Genomic DNA, 19,794 nt, shown 5'->3' on the forward strand with positions numbered 1-19,794 from the left:
AAAATCAATCAGTTGGCTGCAGTACTGATAACACAGGTGGGTTCTGAAACTGTGGGGAAGAAGGGGGAGCCATAAAATATCCCATGTTACTCAGTGATGTAATGAGAGGCTAAGTTTGCGTTTGATCTGAACATTTATAATGTTTAATTTTTTAGATCATGACTCTTCAACAGCTTTCTTTAGTAGACTAACTTGTTGAGGCTGTATTGTTCCGTGAGATCTATGTAATGGAAAGGGGCTAACACAATGCAAATACTCCTACGCAGACAGAAAATGAGAAGTAATGTCAAATAAAAGCTGAGATGTCACAACATGGGATTCTAAAGCACCAAAACAAATAGTTTCGTTTGTAGAAGTTGAAAAGATTAAAACAGGGTAGTTTATTGTGGCATGTAAGCAGAAAATGAAGAGTGAAAATTTCACTGTGGATGTGGAAACACTTGACTGAGAGCCTGCATGAAGCTGTTCCAGAGAAAGCAGTCTGCAGCATGATGGTACAGAACTTGAAAGGATTTCCAGTTTTCCAGGGGAAGAAGCTTCTTCCCCTTGGGTAAAATTTTAAGTATAGTGTTTTGTAGGGATTTTAGTTTTCTGTATAATCAGTGGTTTGTATATTGACATTTGCTGTGACAGAATGTTGGCAGACCTGTAATAACTGTTTCTGTTACAGTCTTGTTTCTTACATTAATGCCTCACCATGCAACTCTATCAGGCAGTAAGAAAGCTTTTGCTGTCTTTAAAAGGTTACTTAGTGTTTGTTTTTAGTGATCATCTTTGCTATGACAGATAAAGAATAATATTGTATATTCTCAGAAAGCTTGTGTCAATCAGGAAAATATGTTCATTTATAAAATGGAGATAAAAAGAGATAGTGTAAGAAAATAATATATTTGAGATTATTTACCATTAGGATTAGTATGGTGATTTGTAGGAGAACAGGGTGTTAGAAAAATGGACTTTGAGAATCCAAATCTCTTTAGTCCCGGGTGTCTTGTTAGATGCATGAAGCAATTTTTTTTCAACATTGATAAATCTTACCTTATCTATTACAGTTCTGTATAAGCATTGCACTTTAAATTGCAGCTTACATGTGCTTAATATCAACTCTTTATGTTATGTTGCTGTTCTCAGAATAAAGCATTACTGTGTTGAACTGTAGTAAAGGTACTGTACGTGGAGACTGTTTCAGGGTCTGTGCTTCAAAGTTGACTTGGGCTCTTAGTTCAGAGGAAACCTGCTCTGTGGCTGTTCTGCATAATTGTCCTTTCCCTTCCTGTTAAAGGAAGGGTCTATGGAAAGCTTGTTTATCCTTGTTTATCTGTGTCATATATTGTACAAGATTTCATCTTATCTTGCTTTTGTAAACAGTGCTGCTTTTCAGACAAGATGTTCAGAGCTGGTATCTGTGCAGTTTTTATCCAGCTGCTTATCAGTTCCACCTTAATGGGCTTATCACATACTCCTTGGGGCTTACATGATAGTGAATGGAAAACTCAATTTCTCTCCCTTTTTTCTATGTTTTCTTTGCCATTTGCATTCTTTGTGTTTTCCTTTTTCCCCTAGTGCAATTGCTGAGGAAAATGGCCACACTAATACACCTCAGAAAGGACTGCTACCTGAAGATGCCAGTGTAGCTTCTGGAGTGCTTGAGGCTGTTTCAAAATCTACTCCTTCATCCCAAGTAGTGCAGGTTTCAGAAGAGCAGAATATGGTGCCTACTCCAGGAAAAAAGTCAAGCAAGGCAAAACCACAAATAGATGTGAAAGCAGAGTTGGAGAAGAGACAAGGAGGAAAGCAGCTGCTGAATTTGGTGGTAATAGGTAATACTGTTAAATTACATTTCTGACAAACATAAAGTTTAAAAACTGTGTTGATTGAATCTGGAAGTGATACAGAAGCAAAACTGTCCTCACTCCAGGGAAAGGAATATCATACTGTTTTCAGATGCTTCTTCATTTTTTGGAGGGAGTACATTCACAAGTCTTTGACTTGGACAGTGAGGTTGACTTAGAGTCCCTTTGAGCATACAGAACATGTTTGGTTTGGTTTCATTGTTGCAGCATGTTCTTTTTAGCATGAATTTGGAGGTACTCTATGGCTGTCATGCTAACTGGCTGTTATAATAACCTGTCTTCTTCCTGTGTCTCTGTCTCACAGGATTATGAAGTTGTATGGATTACAGAAGAATTATCAGTGGATGTGATGTTCATATGTTTAGTATATTTCTTGTGCTATACCTAAATTGCATAAATGAATAAAATTGCTGTAATATTTGTTTTCTTCCACAGGACATGTTGATGCAGGCAAAAGTACTTTAATGGGTCATTTGCTCTACCTTTTGGGAAATGTGAACAAAAGAACTATGCACAAATATGAACAGGAATCTAAAAAGGCTGGTAAAGCTTCATTTGCCTATGCATGGGTCTTGGATGAAACTGGTGAAGAAAGAGAAAGGTAGAAACACATTTTGATGGGAGTTACCTTTTTTCTGTGAAAGAACAGCATTTGTGAGAAAATATTAGTCTGATGAACTAAGCATTGAAATGTCAGTTCATCACATGTGACTTACATTACTTTTAAAATAAAATCTACAAATTAATTGAATGAACAATATTTGTATGCTTTATAAAAGGCCTTTATTAATTTGAACTATGAAATTTAAAATTGCATTTTTGTATTGAAGAAGTGAGTTTTCTGAATTGGTATTTTTGATTGATTGATTTTTGATTCTATTTTCCCTTTTCTCCGAGTTTTTTATTTTTAAAAAAAGACTTTCTGGAGTCATCTGTAAATGTTTGGGATTTTGGGGGGCTTATTTTGTTGTTGGGATTTTTTGGTGATTGGGAGCAGCATACTAAAGGTATCTTCTACTACAAGATGTTTTGTCCCTTGAAAGTTCCTGTCTGTCTTGATTGTCTGTAGAGGGAGATGCAGATTACTATCCCAGATGCAGACATGTGCATGGTAGGTGTTTGCATTTGATGAGATGGATCCTATCCTGTGTGTCATGCAGAACATGTGGAGGGTAGCGAGATGTGGAACTGAGTCCAAGTGTGTTGTGATCCTTCCTTGGTAGTCAGGAGTTCTGCCTGTGCATCTTTGCAAATGTGTAACTGTATCTCTATTGTCCTATACCACCTATTTTTTTTAAGCTCAGCTATGTTTCTCTCACCTTTTTTTGAAGAACTAAATATCAAAAGTATAATTAGTAGTGATTTAAATATGCAGTTCAATTTTCATGTTTTTGCTGTGTTTGTTGGGACACAGTCTAAGGGTGCATGGTAGTCCTTGGAATTCTGGGTATTTTTCTTCACAACTGGATTTAGTAAAAGGCAGCTCTAGAGGTCTGCTCTTCCAACACACAGGTATCCCTATGGTGAAGGCTAAATCAGTGAAAGATTTGAAGGGTATAATTTCATGGTTCTGTTTTTAATAGCTTACTTCGTGTCTCTGTGAAGTTTTAAAGCAGTTTTAATGATACATTGCATGTATGCTTTATTTAAGGGGAGTGACGATGGATGTGGGTATGACCAAATTCGAGACACCAACTAAAGTAATTACACTGATGGATGCTCCAGGCCACAAAGACTTCATTCCAAATATGATCACAGGAGCTGCACAGGTAAAGATGGTCTAAAAGGCTTTTTCCAATATTAGTATTATTTGTAACTTCTTCTTAAATATTTTTTTTTAATTTTAAAATCTAAGATGGAATGGAATGGAATCATTGATGGTGTTAACATGTCTTTGCATTTTCTAAACTTAAAAAAGAATGTGTTTGTTAAACATTAAAGGTAGCTGCTTTTTATTGATGCTAATGTTTGGGAGGAAGGTTTTATTATGCAAGTAATTTAATAGTAAGTTGCAGTTTGATAAAACCACACTTGAGCTTTGAAAGCTATTCAGATGTGATATATGGCTACTCAATGAGTAGTTCTGTGAAAGTCACATTGTAGGTGAAGATTTTAAGTGATTTTGAGCTTAAAGAAAAAGGATTTATAGATCAAGCAAAACACATTTTTCTGTTTTACAGTGTATTTTGTAGGGGATGGGAAAACAGATAACAAAGTTTATACAGAATGCATTTATCTTGTCAAGAAGATATTTGCAGAGACTGCATGCCACTTGTTTGAGGAACAGTAGGTGAAGTCAGTAGCATTGGACACTACCCATTGAAATCAGTATGGCACTTACCAGTCTCCTATAGATTATTATTTGTGGAAGTAATACCTCAGAGATGGGGGAAAAATAACATGGTTACATTATATAAAAAGAGTGATTTTTTTTCACTTAAAGGTACCCTTTTTTAAATAATAAAATTGATTCTCTATAGTAGAGATTTAATTTTTTTTTCCTAAAGCTAAGCTGCATATAGGTTTTTGCTTTGTCTGTGTCATAGCTGTCTGAAATATGGGTTATATCTGAAGATCTTTGTTGAGTACTTGTATGAGTACTGCTAGTGTGATCTTAGATAGAGAACTGCACTGTAGGAAGACTGGTTTGTCCCAAGTTCTGCTTTAGCTCTGAAGCAGAGCCTGGGTGAGAATTCAGACCTTGTGACCCAGTGGGTAGGCTGCAGAGTAGTCAGAAGTTTGCAAATTATAGTGTATTTCTTATAAAACCATCTATATGGCAGAATATGTGTTGTAGCAATTTTATGAGTTTTAAAATTAGAAGTGAATCTTTGGTTTCAGAGCAGTGGAAAATACTGACTCAGATGTGCTATTTTTTACAATTGTTGTTTAAATAGTTTTTCTTTTTGGGGAAAAGTATCACAGATAGGAGTATTAAGAGAAGAGCTGCAGATCCCCCAGCAATTGTATCAGTTCATCAGAAGACAGGTCTGACTGAATAAAGCTTGGTATCTCTGTGTTCCAGCTCTCAGGCTGATGAGGGACTGGTCTGTTCTGGAACCTGTTAAGGAATCACTGAAACTGTGCAACTTTCTGTTGCCTGTTAGGGTAGGCTCAATGCTGAAGCAATGGCTGGAAATGGCTTTAGTGTCTTCTTATTGTGGAGAATGCTTTTGGGAGGTGAGCCCCCAACTGCTCTTATGCAAAATGCACATCAGCCATATCAAGGCCACCATCTGGCCTTTGATACACATTCAGTAAGTCCTTGAGGTACTGTTTTTATAATTTAGAAAATGCAGAATGTCTTTTTTTTTTTAGGAGAAGTTCACTGCAAGGCACTTCTGAGGCTGAGAACTCTGAGGAAATTAATCAGTTATCCTTTTCCTGTTCTCACACTCTTGCTGTCTCTGAGCTCTGGGGATTTCATGACTAGGATGAGGCCAGGGAAGTTCAGAATCAGGACTCTCTTCCTTTTCCCGGAATTCTGAGTCATAAGCATTTAAGGAAAGAGAAAAAGTACCACTTTTTCTTCTCTCTTTCCATTATGTCCATCTCCTCAGTCCTCTGACATTGTCTTACACCTGCCTGTTGACACCAGTACCTTTGTTGTTCACATCTGTTGCCATCACTTAGTACATGATGATGATCTGACTGGCAATTACTTACCAAAGCAGGAAAAGTACAAGAAATATTAGCAGCATTTAAGGCTAACAGCAAGATCTGTGTTTTCCCAGTGCTTACATGCTGACTTTTGTGCAGTGTTGTAGACTGTTTGCTCTTAATGCTTTGGCAGAAGGTTTGTCTGGGTGATTAAATAGGCTACTTCGTTTTTGCCACCTTGTGATTTTGGCATGCTCCAGTGTGTTGAGTGGGCTCTGAAGCATTCACATCAAGCATACAGTCAACAGTACAGTACAACTGGTTGTCCCGGTTGTATAATGTGGTGCTTATTTGTAATTTTTGCAGCTTCTCACTAAGAAGACAGTGTACAGACTGAGGCAGAGAGAATTGGATATAGTGCTCATACATTGTTCTAAAGCTTCTGAGCATTGGCAGCTTTTGTTTAGATCTGTGCAGCATCCACAGTGGGTAGATTGAAGGGGACAGGTTCCCCAAACCAACAGTTGTCCTGTGTTTAACCAGGAGGTGCTGGTTCGTGACATAAGATGACATAATGCCATAATATCTCACCAAAGTGGGTATGATACTGATGGGAGTGAGCAGTTTCAATTACATTTGGAGCACATCAGAATTCCATCTGTGTAAAGTACATTTTGTGTGAAATGTTACTGATTGAGGTATTTACCCAGATTATTTCCACCTCTTAAACACTTTTTTTTTTCCTTCATAATGTAGGCCGATGTGGCAATTTTGGTTGTGGATGCCAGCAGAGGAGAGTTTGAGGCCGGATTTGAGACAGGTGGACAAACTCGAGAACATGGATTATTAGTGCGCTCTCTTGGAGTGACACAGTTGGCTGTTGCAGTCAATAAAATGGACCAGGTACATGTTTAGTTTCTTGATTTAAGTGAAGGACTTCCATCTAGATTTGTAGATATTAAGTTTAAGAATCAGTATTGTGAAACTTATAATAAAGCATTGTTTCTTTGCTTTCCAGCTCTGTCCCTTATGTTTAGACTTTACAAAGCCATTCTTTTTATTTATGGGTGTATTTTCAAAGTACACAGAAGATTAAGTTTGGTGCTAAAATGAGCAGGGGTCCCTTTTGTACTTGTGGAAATCTCACATAACAGTCGATCTCAGTGGAATCTCTAAGATCATCTTGGTGGTCTTTTAGGTCAAGACCTCAATAGTTTTATTTAAATGTGCAAAGCGTGTTAAAGGTTTCTGTTTATGTTTTAAGTTACTCCTGTAGTGAATATATCTTACTGAACCTGAATTTTGTGTAAACTTAAAAAAAAGTTACTGTTGAAATTAAAAGGGCTTGCAATTTTAGTGGTGTTTGTGATCAGTAATTGCTAATGTGTATGCTCTTATACATTCAAGTATGAATGCACCTGGAAATCTCATGTTTATAAATACACATCTGTTTCTACTACAGAATTGATGACATGCAGCTGTATGTTCAAGCATGGTTAAAAATCTATAATTTTATTATATCACAATCTGTGCTTTATTTTAGGTCAATTGGCAACAGGAAAGATTTCAGGAAATTACAAGTAAGCTTGGCCAATTTCTTAAGCAAGCTGGCTTTAAGGTAATATATTTGTGAGGCCTTTGTTGCTTTGTTCAAGCATTTGGGTGGGATGAGCTTTTCCTACAGTCAAGTTATTTTGTGTCACTTTCCTGCTACTGTTACATGCACACAATGTAGCCGATGCCTTTTGTTCCTGGTAGGGTGATATTGAGTCCTGTGTAAGGGTAGTCAGTTCTTTAATACTCTCTGTGTCATCATCTTTGTTTAGGTCTGTTGAAGCTTTGGGGTACTCAGATCACTTGTAGTTTCTTGTGATTGTTGTCTACAAAGCAGACACTGATGCCTGCTACCTACTGGAGCAGATATCAGTGTGGATTATGAGTTCATGAGAACCCTCTTCTCATGTTTTCTGGGTTCCAACTACTATTTATTTGGACTGGCTGTGGTCTTCCTGCAATCCCTATGCATATAGCATCAATTCAAACCAAAGTTTTCCTGTCAAACATGGAGGAGTTTTTTACCTCAACTCAGTTTCTAGTTGTCAGCATTGATACAGTCATATTTAATTATCTCCAACTCTTTCTTGGAGCAGAGTGATCAGGCAAGAGGTAACCACTAAGGAAATGGATCCATGAGTAACCTGCCTTCTCCAGGGGAAATACAAATGTGACAACTATTCTTTTAAAGTTTAGATGCATGACATTGAAAAAAATGCACCTCTTACTTCTGCTAGGAGGTCCTGTTGTTAATGTATGCTTCACATCTGTTTGTTTTCTTTATTAGGAATCAGATGTGGCCTATATCCCAACAAGTGGCCTTGGTGGAGAAAATCTAGTCACAAGGGGTCAGTCGAGTGACCTCACGCAATGGTATAAAGGAAAGTGTTTGTTGGAGCAAATTGGTAAGTGCAATTTTCCTCATTTAAAATAATACCTCTTAGTCCTGTGTGTGTTAAAACTTTTATTTTGGGTAAAATGTGAGACAAACTCAATGAAATACAGCATAATTAATTTCTCTTAACAGAGAAGTTGCTGAGATAGTTATTATATACAGACATTCTAAAAATTCTTATCAATTTATTTGCAGATTCTTTCAAGCCACCACAGAGATCAGTGGATAAACCATTTAGACTGTGTGTTGCTGATGTTTTTAAAGGTTGGTTGTTTTATAGTGTTTTTACCATAATTTCCCTAATATTTAACACAAGTGTTAAAAAATGCTGTCAAAATAAGACTTAAAGTTGGAACTTCATGTGCAGTCCTAGACTAGAGTAAGACATTTTCAAGTTTTATTCCTTGCCAAATTTTAAATAGTACTGCTGAAGGTGAAACACCCTGGAAAAGAAATTAAGGAAGCTAGTCTGCATGACCAATTATTTGTCTATGTAATGAGTTCATGGTTCTGTGGGACAGAATGTGGGACTTTCCCAAACTGGTTCTGCTGGACTAAATCAATATTTCTTGAACTTCTTATGAGTGTGGCTTTGGGCTCTTTTGCTTTCCAGTCCTAGATTTTAAACAAGTTTGTCTTGTTCCTTTTCTGTTTGTTGTTGTAGTTGTGAATAATGATATGTTCCTTAATTTTTGTATAAAAATTTGGACAGATGAGGTGGAAGAAAATGGTGGTGGTGGTGAGACTGTTACAACCAGCCAAAGATTTAAGGCAGTGAGCTATTCTCTGGCATTAATAAAGATAGGAACAGCAAGAACTATAACCAGTTCTTACTTTGATTGTCTGGTGGAAATAGAGTGCCTTGAGCCTGTAAGATTTTCATGGTAAACTTAATTTTTTTTTCCATTTAGTCATTTTCAATTGCAGATAACTTAGAAGAAATAAGGCTTCTAGACTCAGCCCATTTGAAACATTCTGTAGGTCCCTTGAGAAATGTTGCAAACCAAATGACAGCATGATTGAACTGTTGTAAATATTTCTAATCGAATATGATTATTGAAATTCATATTGTAAGAAATTTTGCTTTCTATTTAGGCTGTTTATAGGGGAAGTACAAAAAAATCAGATCGAAATACTGATTGTAAGTAGTATAAACCTGGAAATACCAGGTTTGTGCAATTTTCTTGTGGGCCTTTGAGAAAACACTAGATATTGTGCATGCCCTTAGTTAGCTGATTTAACTGAAGCCATAGTGCTAAATATTGAAGAGTTGCATGGGAAATTACCCTGGTGTGATGTCACTGTTTTTGTCATCTATGCCATCTCTGTGTTTATTTTTTTCCTCTTTAATTTCATGACCTGTGGGAAAGTGTGTTAGGATTATTGATTGAGATCTTTCAAAATAATATATCATAGCTTTTCAGCTGCAATAATCATTTTTTGATTGAGAAAAGTTTTGCAAAATGAGCAATTTTGACTACATCTATTTTGCTAAAGTATGCAAAAAATATGACTTTGGAAGGGACACAATTTACATATGAAGGGTTTATCACTAAATGTGGCCTTTTAGGTGTTTTTTTAGACTATTTTTTCTTATGTTATGATCTCAAAACTTATTCAGCTTTGATGCCACCAGAGGAAGTAGCTGCAGATACAAGTACATGAAGCAGCAGTTGTTCTCAGCTCAGTTCCAGTACCAGTGCATGCTCAGGAGGAGCTGTCCATAGAAGTGCGTAAAAAGTGAGAGTGCTGAGTGTACTCCTACATAGTTTGGAAAACCCCTTTCTCTACTAAGGCTGCTCACATATGATTCACCTACCTCAGCCAGCTTTTAGCTGTTATCCTCCACAGTACTCCTAATATTCATTCTCTCCAGGCTAACTATCTCTTGATCTGATAGGTCCCTGTAAATCCCTTTGCTGCTGCATCAGTCCCCACTTACCATATTGTAATTCTGTCTAGTGTATGACTGGTTTGACCCTAAAATGCCTTGTCCGCCAACCAAATCCTGAGTACGAAGAGCATGTCCTGGCAGAACCCAAATACCATGATGCTCAGAAATTGGGCCATTTTTTATGCCCTGATTCTGTCTCCCACTGTCCATTTTGCACTTACACTGATTTCAGGGGGATCTGAAAGAACTTGACACTTTCCAGGAAGCAATCAGCATGGGCGTTGGTGACGCTTCAAAGACCACATTGGTTTCCCAAGCCAAATGTGGTATGACGTGAACAAAAGATAGATTGTTCTCAATTGTGCTTGGAAGTGGCTGAGAACCTGGAATCAGGTCATGTTTCTGGTTGCCAGAAGTGCTTGCAAAGCCAACTACAGGTTGTTTTGTGTACTGTATTGAGGTGGTGTTTGTAATGTGACTTGGGTATTCTTTTTCTGGCCAATATCAGCTTTGACAGTTTTCTGTTTGACATTTGATGTCATCTGTTAATTGTCTGTGTTTCATCTCATTTGCTGGAATGAATAGAGGAAAACCAGCATGCAGGCATACTGATAATATTTTTCCAGATAGAAGGATGGAAGCATTCACTACACAGAAGCATTCATCAGTATCTGTGGTGAATGCAAAGAGCAAGTCAGTAGTAAGTGACCTCAAGATTGGAGATCAACTTGTTCTTTTAAATTCAGCTCTAAGTTCAGCTTTTAATTGAATGTAAGACACAAAATACTGAGATGCTTTATTATATAGCTGAATTCTGATGTTTAGCAAAAGATTATTTGTTGTTTGTGTGGATACTTAAAATGTCATTGTAGAATCAGGTCAGAGAGTTGTTTTTAAACACACCTGCAAACACATGCCAAGAAGATGAGGCATTTGTTAAGGTGTATGTGCAGAAATGTTCATGTGTAGCATCTTTGGAAAGTAACTGGCATATCATTCAAATGATAAACAGGCTCTTAGGACATTGAACATGAAAACTTTGCAGATCTTTTATTCAGAAATACTTAATTATCTCCAGTTATAATAGTTTCTCATATTAAATAGTACTGAATCATTGTTTCACTTTTCCAGGAGTAAAAGTAATATGCAGACAGAGTATGTAGGATTCTGACTCAGTTAAACAGTAAAATGGCATAGGAATTTGCACCTGTATGCATGAGAATTATTATGAGAGGTCTGTCATATTCCTTTTATCTGTAATTATAGTGAGAAAGTGCTGAATTAAATAATATTGCTAGAAATTAAGGGACTTAGTATAATACTAAAAAAACTAAAAAATATTTCTTTATGTACCTACATTTGCTTAAAGAAGAATATTTCTTCCTTGGTTCTGAAAAACATAAGATCTAGAGGTTTTGAATTTAATGTTTCATTTTCACTATGATGCACAGCTGGCTAACTTGCAAGTACTGAACACTGCTGAGAAGGGAAAAAAAATCTTCATTATATTAAAAAACTTGTCTATGCATTGGTGAAGGACTAATTTCTGGTGGGAAACTGACTGTATTATGAAGTTTTTTGAAATTGTTACTGTGTTTATTACAGACCAAGGTTCAGGATTTTGTGTGACTGGTAAAATAGAAGCAGGCTATATTCAAGTTGGAGAACGACTTCTGGCAATGCCTCCCAATGAAACTTGCACTGCAAAAGGTACAGTCTTCAGAAGCATGTTTACTTTCAGGTCAATACTGGGCTAGAAACAGTTACTGAAATGGTAGCAGACTGTCAAACTGATACTAACTGTCAAACATAAATTGTGAAAGCATAAAACGAATTTCTTTAGATGTGACTGTGTCTGTATAAATATGTCTGTGAAGAGTATGTGAAATCTTGCTGCTTTTTTTTTTTACTGTATCAGATAATCCAAATGTTACAGCCTTGTGGCTTTTGACATGGCTTTATGAAGAGTAAAAGCATTTGAATTCCAGCAATGTCTATAAAGATATTCAGTACAGGAATCATTAGTATTCAGCTTTACTGTGGAGTGTTTCTTCTGTTAGGTGTTAGGAAGTGTGAGGATGTTGAACAACCTTTAGAAATTAATCTTATGAATTGATTGTGAAAAAGCTTGAGAATAAAGTCACTGCTCCTGTTTGATGTTGTAAGATTTGTCACTGATCCTTTCATAGTTTCAAATTTTCAGGATTTAGTTGTCTTGAACAACTAGAAAATAGAAGAATATTGGATTTAAATTTCAATGTATTTGATTTCTGGAAAGAAATAGCTTGACATTAAGTGCTTAGCTGTTTCCTGATTAAGCTTGCTGTCTTTGTACGGCAGAGTTGGTTTTGCTTCATATGCAAATAGAAAGATAAAATTATGATTTTCCTACATTGGCCAGTGAATAAAAAATTGAGTCCTTGAGATATGAATAGGTTTATGTATCTAAGTATTTAGCCTGAATACGGCAATGTGTTGCTTTAGTTGTCTGTCAAACCCAGCTGGTTCAGTGCTAATTTGGGAAGCTCTTCAGTCTATCAACTTACACAGTTCTATGCACATTATTCACATGCACAGGAATGTTACATTAATGTGGATGAATTTGGGTAGCAGACCACTGTAGTCACTCCTCTGTGTGGGGAGTGGAGGAAGTACCATGGAAACAAATGTATTTTGTCTGAGTATCTCCTGCAGCACGATTCTACGGTTTTTCTTTTGTATTGCCTCTCCTATGACTGAAATGCAAATGAAGGTTGGGCATATAAGTTCATTAAGCATTTACTATTTATATTCAGTGTAAAGAAGTCATAATTTAATTTAGCATATAGTATTTACTTAAGGCAATGTGCACATTAGGATTCAAGTTGTTCATTTCAAGAGGCTGAATTTCTTTCATTTTGTGATAGTGACAGATATATCAATAATTATCAGCAGCGCTTAAAAAGTGGTGCTTAACATAATTATAGTTGAATGATGCTTTCTGGCATGTTTTTGGCAAGTGGTTTTGGGAACAAATCTGCAAGTCAAGAGGTACAATCTGCAGCAATATAGAACTAGATCCTATAAATATATGCAGTATTTCTAAAAATCCAGGTTTTTTTCTTTCTTTCTTGGTGCCCATCAGAAACCTCAGGATGTTCAATCAGAGCTAATTAGTCTTGCCCTCACCCATCAGGCAGGTTGTCTTTTAAAGAAATTAAAATACACAAGAACCAGAATTAAATTGCTTGTAAAGGTGCTTTCTAGCAGACACGATGTCGCGAATGGAAGGCTTCAGTTACATTTTTTTATGAAAGAGTGAGCAAACCCACTCAAGGTAAATGAAAGTTGTCACAGTACCATTAAAGTATATGAAAGATGCGGTCTAGGGTGTGCGTATGCCTCAAAGGATGGGTGGGGCAGATATGGAGATATTAGTAGTGCAGCATTTTCAGGATTGCGTCATCTCTGCTGCTGACAAGGGCCAGGTCCCCTCCACTGGCTCGAATAAGGCCATGTTATGGTGCAGGGTGCGGTGAGAGAGAATAGTGAATCCTCACCAACGGGAAGGAAAGGCTTCCTCAGTCTTCTCAGTTAAAAAGCTTTTACTCTCAACCCATTCATACTGAAAATTGATGAGTAATGGTTGATGAAGCACAAATGGCCCAAACAGAGCTGTTTGTTTGTAGCTCAGAACCTAGGTACTTCACTGTGAGGTTCTGTTCTTACTCATTTCCAGGAATCACACTGCACGATGAACCAGTTGATTGGGCTGCAGCAGGAGATCACGTTAGTCTCACTTTGACCGGCATGGATATCATCAAAATCAAGTGAGCAAAGCTGGGTTTCAGTCTAAGTAACGGTTTGTTTTTAATGAAAAGCTGTATAACTATTACACTGGGCTATATTACAGCGGTTTACTTGAAGAATGATGTGGCTACCAGGATATTTAAAACCAAAGTGATGCATATCACCTGGCTTGCACGTACAAACGTTGGAAACATCTGCTGCATGTGCAACGGCAGCCTCAGAAGAATACTGTCAGTTTTCATCCTTTGCCCTAGTGCTGACACCAGTAACCTTCTGAGCCCTTTTCTTTTAGACTACCCCTTGGACATTTTAATTGCCAAATAAATCCAACCTGTGTTGCTAAATAAACCAGAAAATTTTTAAAGAACTTCTCAAATTATCAATCATTCTAACAGGACACATGCAAACAACTGTCATTTTGTACTAATAAGTAAATCTGTACAAGTGGAATTGATGGAACCTGTTATTTAACACATTTAGGTACTTGTAAGATTTATTTTCCTAAATGTTTTGCTAAGGAGTGGTCTAATAGGTGTAGCAAATCTCTTTGTGTCTTCTCCAGTTTGTAGGATTCATGCTAAGCATTAGCCTCAAGTTTTTAAGTGTCAGTTGTTGTTCAGGCCAGATAATTGGATCCACAATTTGTTCACCTTTTTTACATTTCAGTTGGACTTCAGACAGCCAACTTTGAAGCCACTCTTGGAAAATCTCCTTGCAATGATAGTTTTTCAAATCTATCCTCTGATTTAAGGGAAAAATACAGGTATTCTGTGTTGCCATTTCATAGTGGTGTGGGATTCTCAGTGGTGAAAGGTTGAGGGAAGTCTTGTTGTAGTTGTTGGATGAAGTCTTGAGTCAATTTGTTAGGTTGATGTCTTCATCTTTTGGAGGTATGTTAGGGGCGTTAAAAAAAGCTATGAATTTTCAAGTCCTCTTGATATTGATGAAATTTTATGTATATGCTTAATCATGCTGTTTTTTCTCTTCTGTCATGTCTTCCTGTGTGGGATTAATTTTCCTTTCATTTCAGATGGCTAAAACTAGCCCCTGTGAAAAAGCTGTGTGTAGGCTACTTACCAACTTGTAACAAGCAGCAGCTTTCTTGTGACTCCAAGTAGAATTTTTTGGAAATGAGTGTTGCTGAAAGCTCAGGTTTTGAATCCTGATCATGATGTCCCCTTATTATCCAGAAAATACTTGAGCCACAGGCAGCAGTACTGCAATTTTGGGCACCCTGCAGTATTTTATGCTGTTGAACGGAAACCCTGAATCTCTGAATGAAAGTCTAATTCTTAAAAATATCTACGCACAGGAAACAATGACATTTTCAGAAACTGATTAGCACTGGAGGTAATTGTTCACTGAAGTAGACAGAGCCCTTCATGCATACACACAAAATAAGGTAGACTTTGTCTAGGAACGCATTTTGTTACAGCTTTCGATACAGTGTTCCTGGAGGTCCACGCACCTACACCCCACCTCCACCCTGCTTATATTAAAGTGGTGCTGCTTTTCCTTTGCTTGTCTTAATCACTGCCCTGGAAAAGGATAATTATTTAACACTTCTATGTCAAGAGATATCGCTTAGTTTGATTTTTTTTTTTATTGTTTGTTTTTTGTTCTCTCTTCTAGTGTGGGCTGTGTATTTTGTGATCCCAAGGAGCCCATTAAAGTTTGCACTCGGTTCAGAGCTCGGGTTCTCATCTTCAATATTGAGGTTCCAATCACTAAAGGTTTTCCTGTAAGTCTCTGTGAAAACTGTGTTCATGGCAGGCTGCTCAGGGCTTTTCCTCTCTAGGTTTGACCTCCTGAATACGAGAGGCAGTCGGAATCCAGAAGTGGTTCTGTCTCTCCAGAGGAAACAGATTCTTCTGTAATTTGAAGTGGATAGAAGGGGCCACTGTGGCTGTTTATGCATATTCTTACTGGCTTTTAATACATAGCTGAGCCATTTCAAAGAATGTGAGTTACACCACAGCTAGGCTTTAGAAGCTTACATCTTGTGGAAATACAGTGATTAACTTAAGTGTAAGATAGCTTTTAAGGTACTTTTTTAAAGAAATAAAATACCAGTTCATGCTACAGAACGGTACTGAGGTGGCAAAAGCAAAACACTAAAAGATGAAAAATGTATTTATGATGTCAAAATATGGCCTTTTTGTCATATTGGTTGTGGTCACAAAGTTTAGGAGCTAGGAACAGTTACTGGATCTGAGGCACACACTCCAGTGAGAGAAGTTTTATAAGTATTTCTTTAAAAAAAATCAGCCTTAAAGCAAGCTGCTGTTTTCAACTATTAACACCTAAGATCACTGATTATTGTAGGATGTTTAATAACTGCAAAAAATATTTTCAGGTGCTTTTACACTATCAAACAGTAAGTGAGCCCGCTACTATTACAAGACTGTTGAGTGTCCTGCACAAAAGTACTGGTGAAGTGACAAAGAAAAAACCTAAGTAAGTGGTATGAATAGTTAATAATTACTCAAGAAATGGGTTGATGTTTAATACACAGTATATCAAACAGGTTCTACTATGAATCAATTGTATGTTATAAGAATATGCTTTTATTGTTTTAGTTGGTTTCATGTTTGGATTTCAATGTGCTTTGCAAACTGAAAAACCTCCTGCCCTCTTCATAACTGCAGGGCACCTGAGAAGTACAGTGATTTAGGCCTAAGGTCACTTGCATAATTGGGAATGAATCCTAGATCAGAAGTGCTTAACTTAAAGGATTTTTTTTTCTCTCTCTCTTTTTTTATTTTTAAATAGTATTTCTTCTTTTACTGTTAAAGCATGGGATCCTTTTATAATTCTGGAGACGGCTAACTGCCTAAAACACACTTGACTAGACAATGTATTAGTGCAAAAGAAATTTAGGGAATCTTCCCATACAACTACAGTAAGAGGCCTCTAGTTATTTAAAATAAGATTTTAAAAGTAATATAGAAATGCTATTTGAGACATACAACATTTTCAGAATAATCCTTTTCCACAAATTTTATGGCTGAAACTGTTGCAGACTTCTACAAAGTAATGAATGAGCTCTTTAGCTGTGGGGTTGAAACAAGACTTGATTTCCACTTGACATGAAAAAACAGGTGTTAATGGGATAATTAGCTTCAAAACAATTTGTTAAGTGCTATGATGAGTGCCAAGAAGTTTTTGAAGAAAACTTAGATTCCTTATTAAAATGTATACTCCAGGCAAATGAGTTTTCAGTCTCATGACTTGAGTTATAATTGAAATCAAGTTTGATAATTGTACTCTGGGCTTTCTAAAATGATTTTTCCCATTTATTCATTGTTCTTTTCTTCATTTATCTGTGCATACATTTCTAATAGAGTTTTCTGCTTTTTTACCTGCAGGTTCTTGGCTAAAGGTCAGAATGCTCTAATAGAACTACAGACTCAAAGACCTGTTGCTCTAGAGTTGTACAAAGATTTTAAAGAGCTGGGGAGGTTTATGTTACGCTACAGTGGTTCCACTATTGCTGCAGGAGTTGTTACAGAGGTATGGCATTTTTGTAATAGACTTTCTGTACTGCAGAGGAATGATGCTATGGTTAAGACCTTTTTTACATCCTCTAGCCCAAGAGTGAATTTTTTTCTGCTAAAAAAGAGACAGTGCTTCAGCAAGATGTGAGGAAAACTTGTCATGATTCTGTCTCATTTATTAGGAGTAAAAATTACTGTGTTTAGAATTTCCCCTCTTTTTCCTTGAGTTGAAATACATCTGTCTTTTTGATATCTGCCTGTATGAATATTCAGGAAGCAGTTTGTAAATAAGAAGTGTTGGCCATTTTAACTGTGTCTAGGTTGGGCCCAATGTCTTTTTCCGTTAAAATTAAAGACAATGGTACATTTGATTCTTACTGATGCCAAAAAACATTTTCTGATCCTGTGTGAGAGGAAGCAAAGACTGTAGGGCTAAACATAAATGTTTTATCTTCTACTAAAAGCAAAAAATGTGAATGTCCTTCTATCTGCCCCTTTAAAAAATCTTGCACATTAACCAAGTTCTGGTACTGAGAACTTAAGGCTGAGTCATTTAATGTCAAAACTTAGAATTAGAGCATGAGCTTTTCTGGTTTCTCCATGTATGCATAGGAATGATGTGCTAGGTCAGTCAGAGGCCTTATGGATGTATAATGCTCTTAAAAATCTGTCTGATCTTAAATAAGATCCAGAAATAGGATGGATTGAACCCATTTTTTCATTAAATTTAAGTTGAGGTGAGTGGTATTCTATTTAGATCTGCAATGTTTAGAGCTAGATTAATGTTTGTAGAATTGGGACTAAAAAACCTCTTTGATATGTTATTTGGGAATTGCTATTTTAGTACTTTTCTTCTTGTTCCGAGAATTTAAGTGGAAAAGGAATTATTTTTTTCCACAGCTGTATAATGCTGAAAAACATGAGATCATTTTACACTTAGTACTTAATTTTTCACTATAGGGTTTTTTCCGTTTGCTTATATTTTTAGATTAAAGAATGACAGTGGTGACAGAATTTTCACCATCCAAGCAAAACTCAATCAGATAGCCAAACTTCTGTGTAAGAATCCAGTTATTTCAGTTGAAGGAACAAGTGCAATTAACTGGGGAGAAGATGGTGGTGACAAAAGTCAAATTGTGTGAGACATCTGGGGATCCCTTCATCAGTCTCTCCTGCTGCAGAACAAGATGCCAACTGACAAGGAACTGCAAGTGTTGCACTTCTTGATCTCAAGAATCTTATGAGTTTCTCCATGTGGAACTTAGCCCTTAGGGAAGTTGATGGAAAAATTTTAGAAAGCTGAATTAGAGAAAAAGATAAATTATCATGAAACAAACTTCTTACTTCCAGACATAAATTGTTTACATATTTTCTTTGATTGCTTTTTTGCTGCACATTAATTCAGTAAGCTAACTTTATTGGTCTAAAATATTTTTAGGTTTGAGTTGAATGCATATTCAGGGGGAAAAAACCTATTTACCTTGTTTTCAAGAGAATGACATGTAATATTATCATGGAATTGTTTCCCTGTCCCAAAATTTATTTAAGAAAAAAGAAATTTTCTTTTGCTGTGTAGTGGAAGCTGTGCCAACTTTGGCTAATTTTATTTTTTAAACAGTGAGAATAATAAAATAAATTTGTCTGAGCACTTTTGTCTCCCTAATTTTTTGTTATTTAAACACTCCTAAATTGTGTTAAATCATTCTTTACTTACCATAACTGAGAAGTTTCAGAGTAAACTTATGAGTTAAAATGCGAAACTGGCATCCAATTTGGCTTTCTGAAGAAATAATTTCAGTTTTTCTCATGCTACTCAGTGCAGCCACTGTGCATACACATCTCTTTCATCCAGACTTAGTGCTCTTTTGAACAAAGGCTGACAGTTTAATCTTGTGGTGTTTGCTAAAGCCAAATTGTGCTGACTTATGCCTGTAGCTCCTTCCTGCTTTTCAGTAATGGGGCTGATGAAACCTTCCAGCTGAAAGGAGGGTCCTTCTGCCACCTCCAGCTCAGAACAGACACACTTTACTACAACTTGCAAGTTATGTTGGTAGGAATTTTGAGAGGACCTCAGGTATTTCAGGACCTCTATGTGAGTGCAGAGTGGAGACAATTCACCTTTGCCCAGAGTTAGTAGTGGGAGGCAGAAACTGAAGCACTCCCTCCAGAGCATTGGTCTAGGGGGTTAACTGAAGTAAAGCTGCATCCAGAGTAGTGAAGAACACAAAAATGCTATAGTTGTTATTTAGTTCACAGTCCTGTATGGTCTGTACCTACTCTTCCCACGTGATTTTTTTGGTAGGTGATTTTTTTGTAGGTAATTTTTTGGTACTTAGGTGCTTTAGCCCCAGTTCAGCAGCTGCCTGCACTTGACCACATTGATGAATTGTACTGTTGACTGCAAATGGATATTTGTAGAGTATCAGCAATTCTTTATATGGGAATTACTTTTGTAAAAGCTTATGAATCTGAAATACCTGAAAACTGTTACTGCCAAGTTTATGAATTACCACTATTTGTTATGTCTTTTTATAGACCAAAATTTGCACTTAAATATTTACCAGTTTCAACATGCCACTGTGAATGTTTAGGTGCCTTTGGATTTCAGAGTTTTAATACTGCCAAGCTCCTGCATTGAATCAGTTCCACTTGAGCTTGCCTTCAAAATTTGAAAATGTTTTAGTTGCCCTGAAGTCAGAGGACAGTTACAGT

General features: G+C 36.7%; 1 protein-coding gene across 1 annotated transcript in view; it reads left to right on the forward strand.

Annotated features, from left to right (window-relative positions):
* Window positions 1–18,730, forward strand: part of HBS1L (HBS1 like translational GTPase) — a 105,974-nt gene extending 87,244 nt beyond the window's left edge. Inside the window, exons 7-19 of the mRNA XM_014308905.1 lie at window positions 1,564–1,820; window positions 2,289–2,454; window positions 3,505–3,622; window positions 6,210–6,356; window positions 6,997–7,071; window positions 7,795–7,912; window positions 8,098–8,166; window positions 11,402–11,506; window positions 13,515–13,605; window positions 15,218–15,326; window positions 15,942–16,042; window positions 16,954–17,098; window positions 18,071–18,730. Coding sequence (XP_014164380.1) covers window positions 1,564–1,820; window positions 2,289–2,454; window positions 3,505–3,622; window positions 6,210–6,356; window positions 6,997–7,071; window positions 7,795–7,912; window positions 8,098–8,166; window positions 11,402–11,506; window positions 13,515–13,605; window positions 15,218–15,326; window positions 15,942–16,042; window positions 16,954–17,098; window positions 18,071–18,082 — 1,513 coding nt within the window. The 3' untranslated portion in view covers window positions 18,083–18,730. The remainder of the gene's footprint in view (window positions 1–1,563; window positions 1,821–2,288; window positions 2,455–3,504; window positions 3,623–6,209; window positions 6,357–6,996; window positions 7,072–7,794; window positions 7,913–8,097; window positions 8,167–11,401; window positions 11,507–13,514; window positions 13,606–15,217; window positions 15,327–15,941; window positions 16,043–16,953; window positions 17,099–18,070) is intronic.
* Window positions 18,731–19,794: the final 1,064 nt, after the last annotated feature.

The sequence above is a fragment of the Geospiza fortis genome, unplaced genomic scaffold, assembly GCF_000277835.1.
Source record: "Geospiza fortis unplaced genomic scaffold, GeoFor_1.0 scaffold217, whole genome shotgun sequence".
NCBI lineage: Eukaryota > Metazoa > Chordata > Aves > Passeriformes > Thraupidae > Geospiza > Geospiza fortis.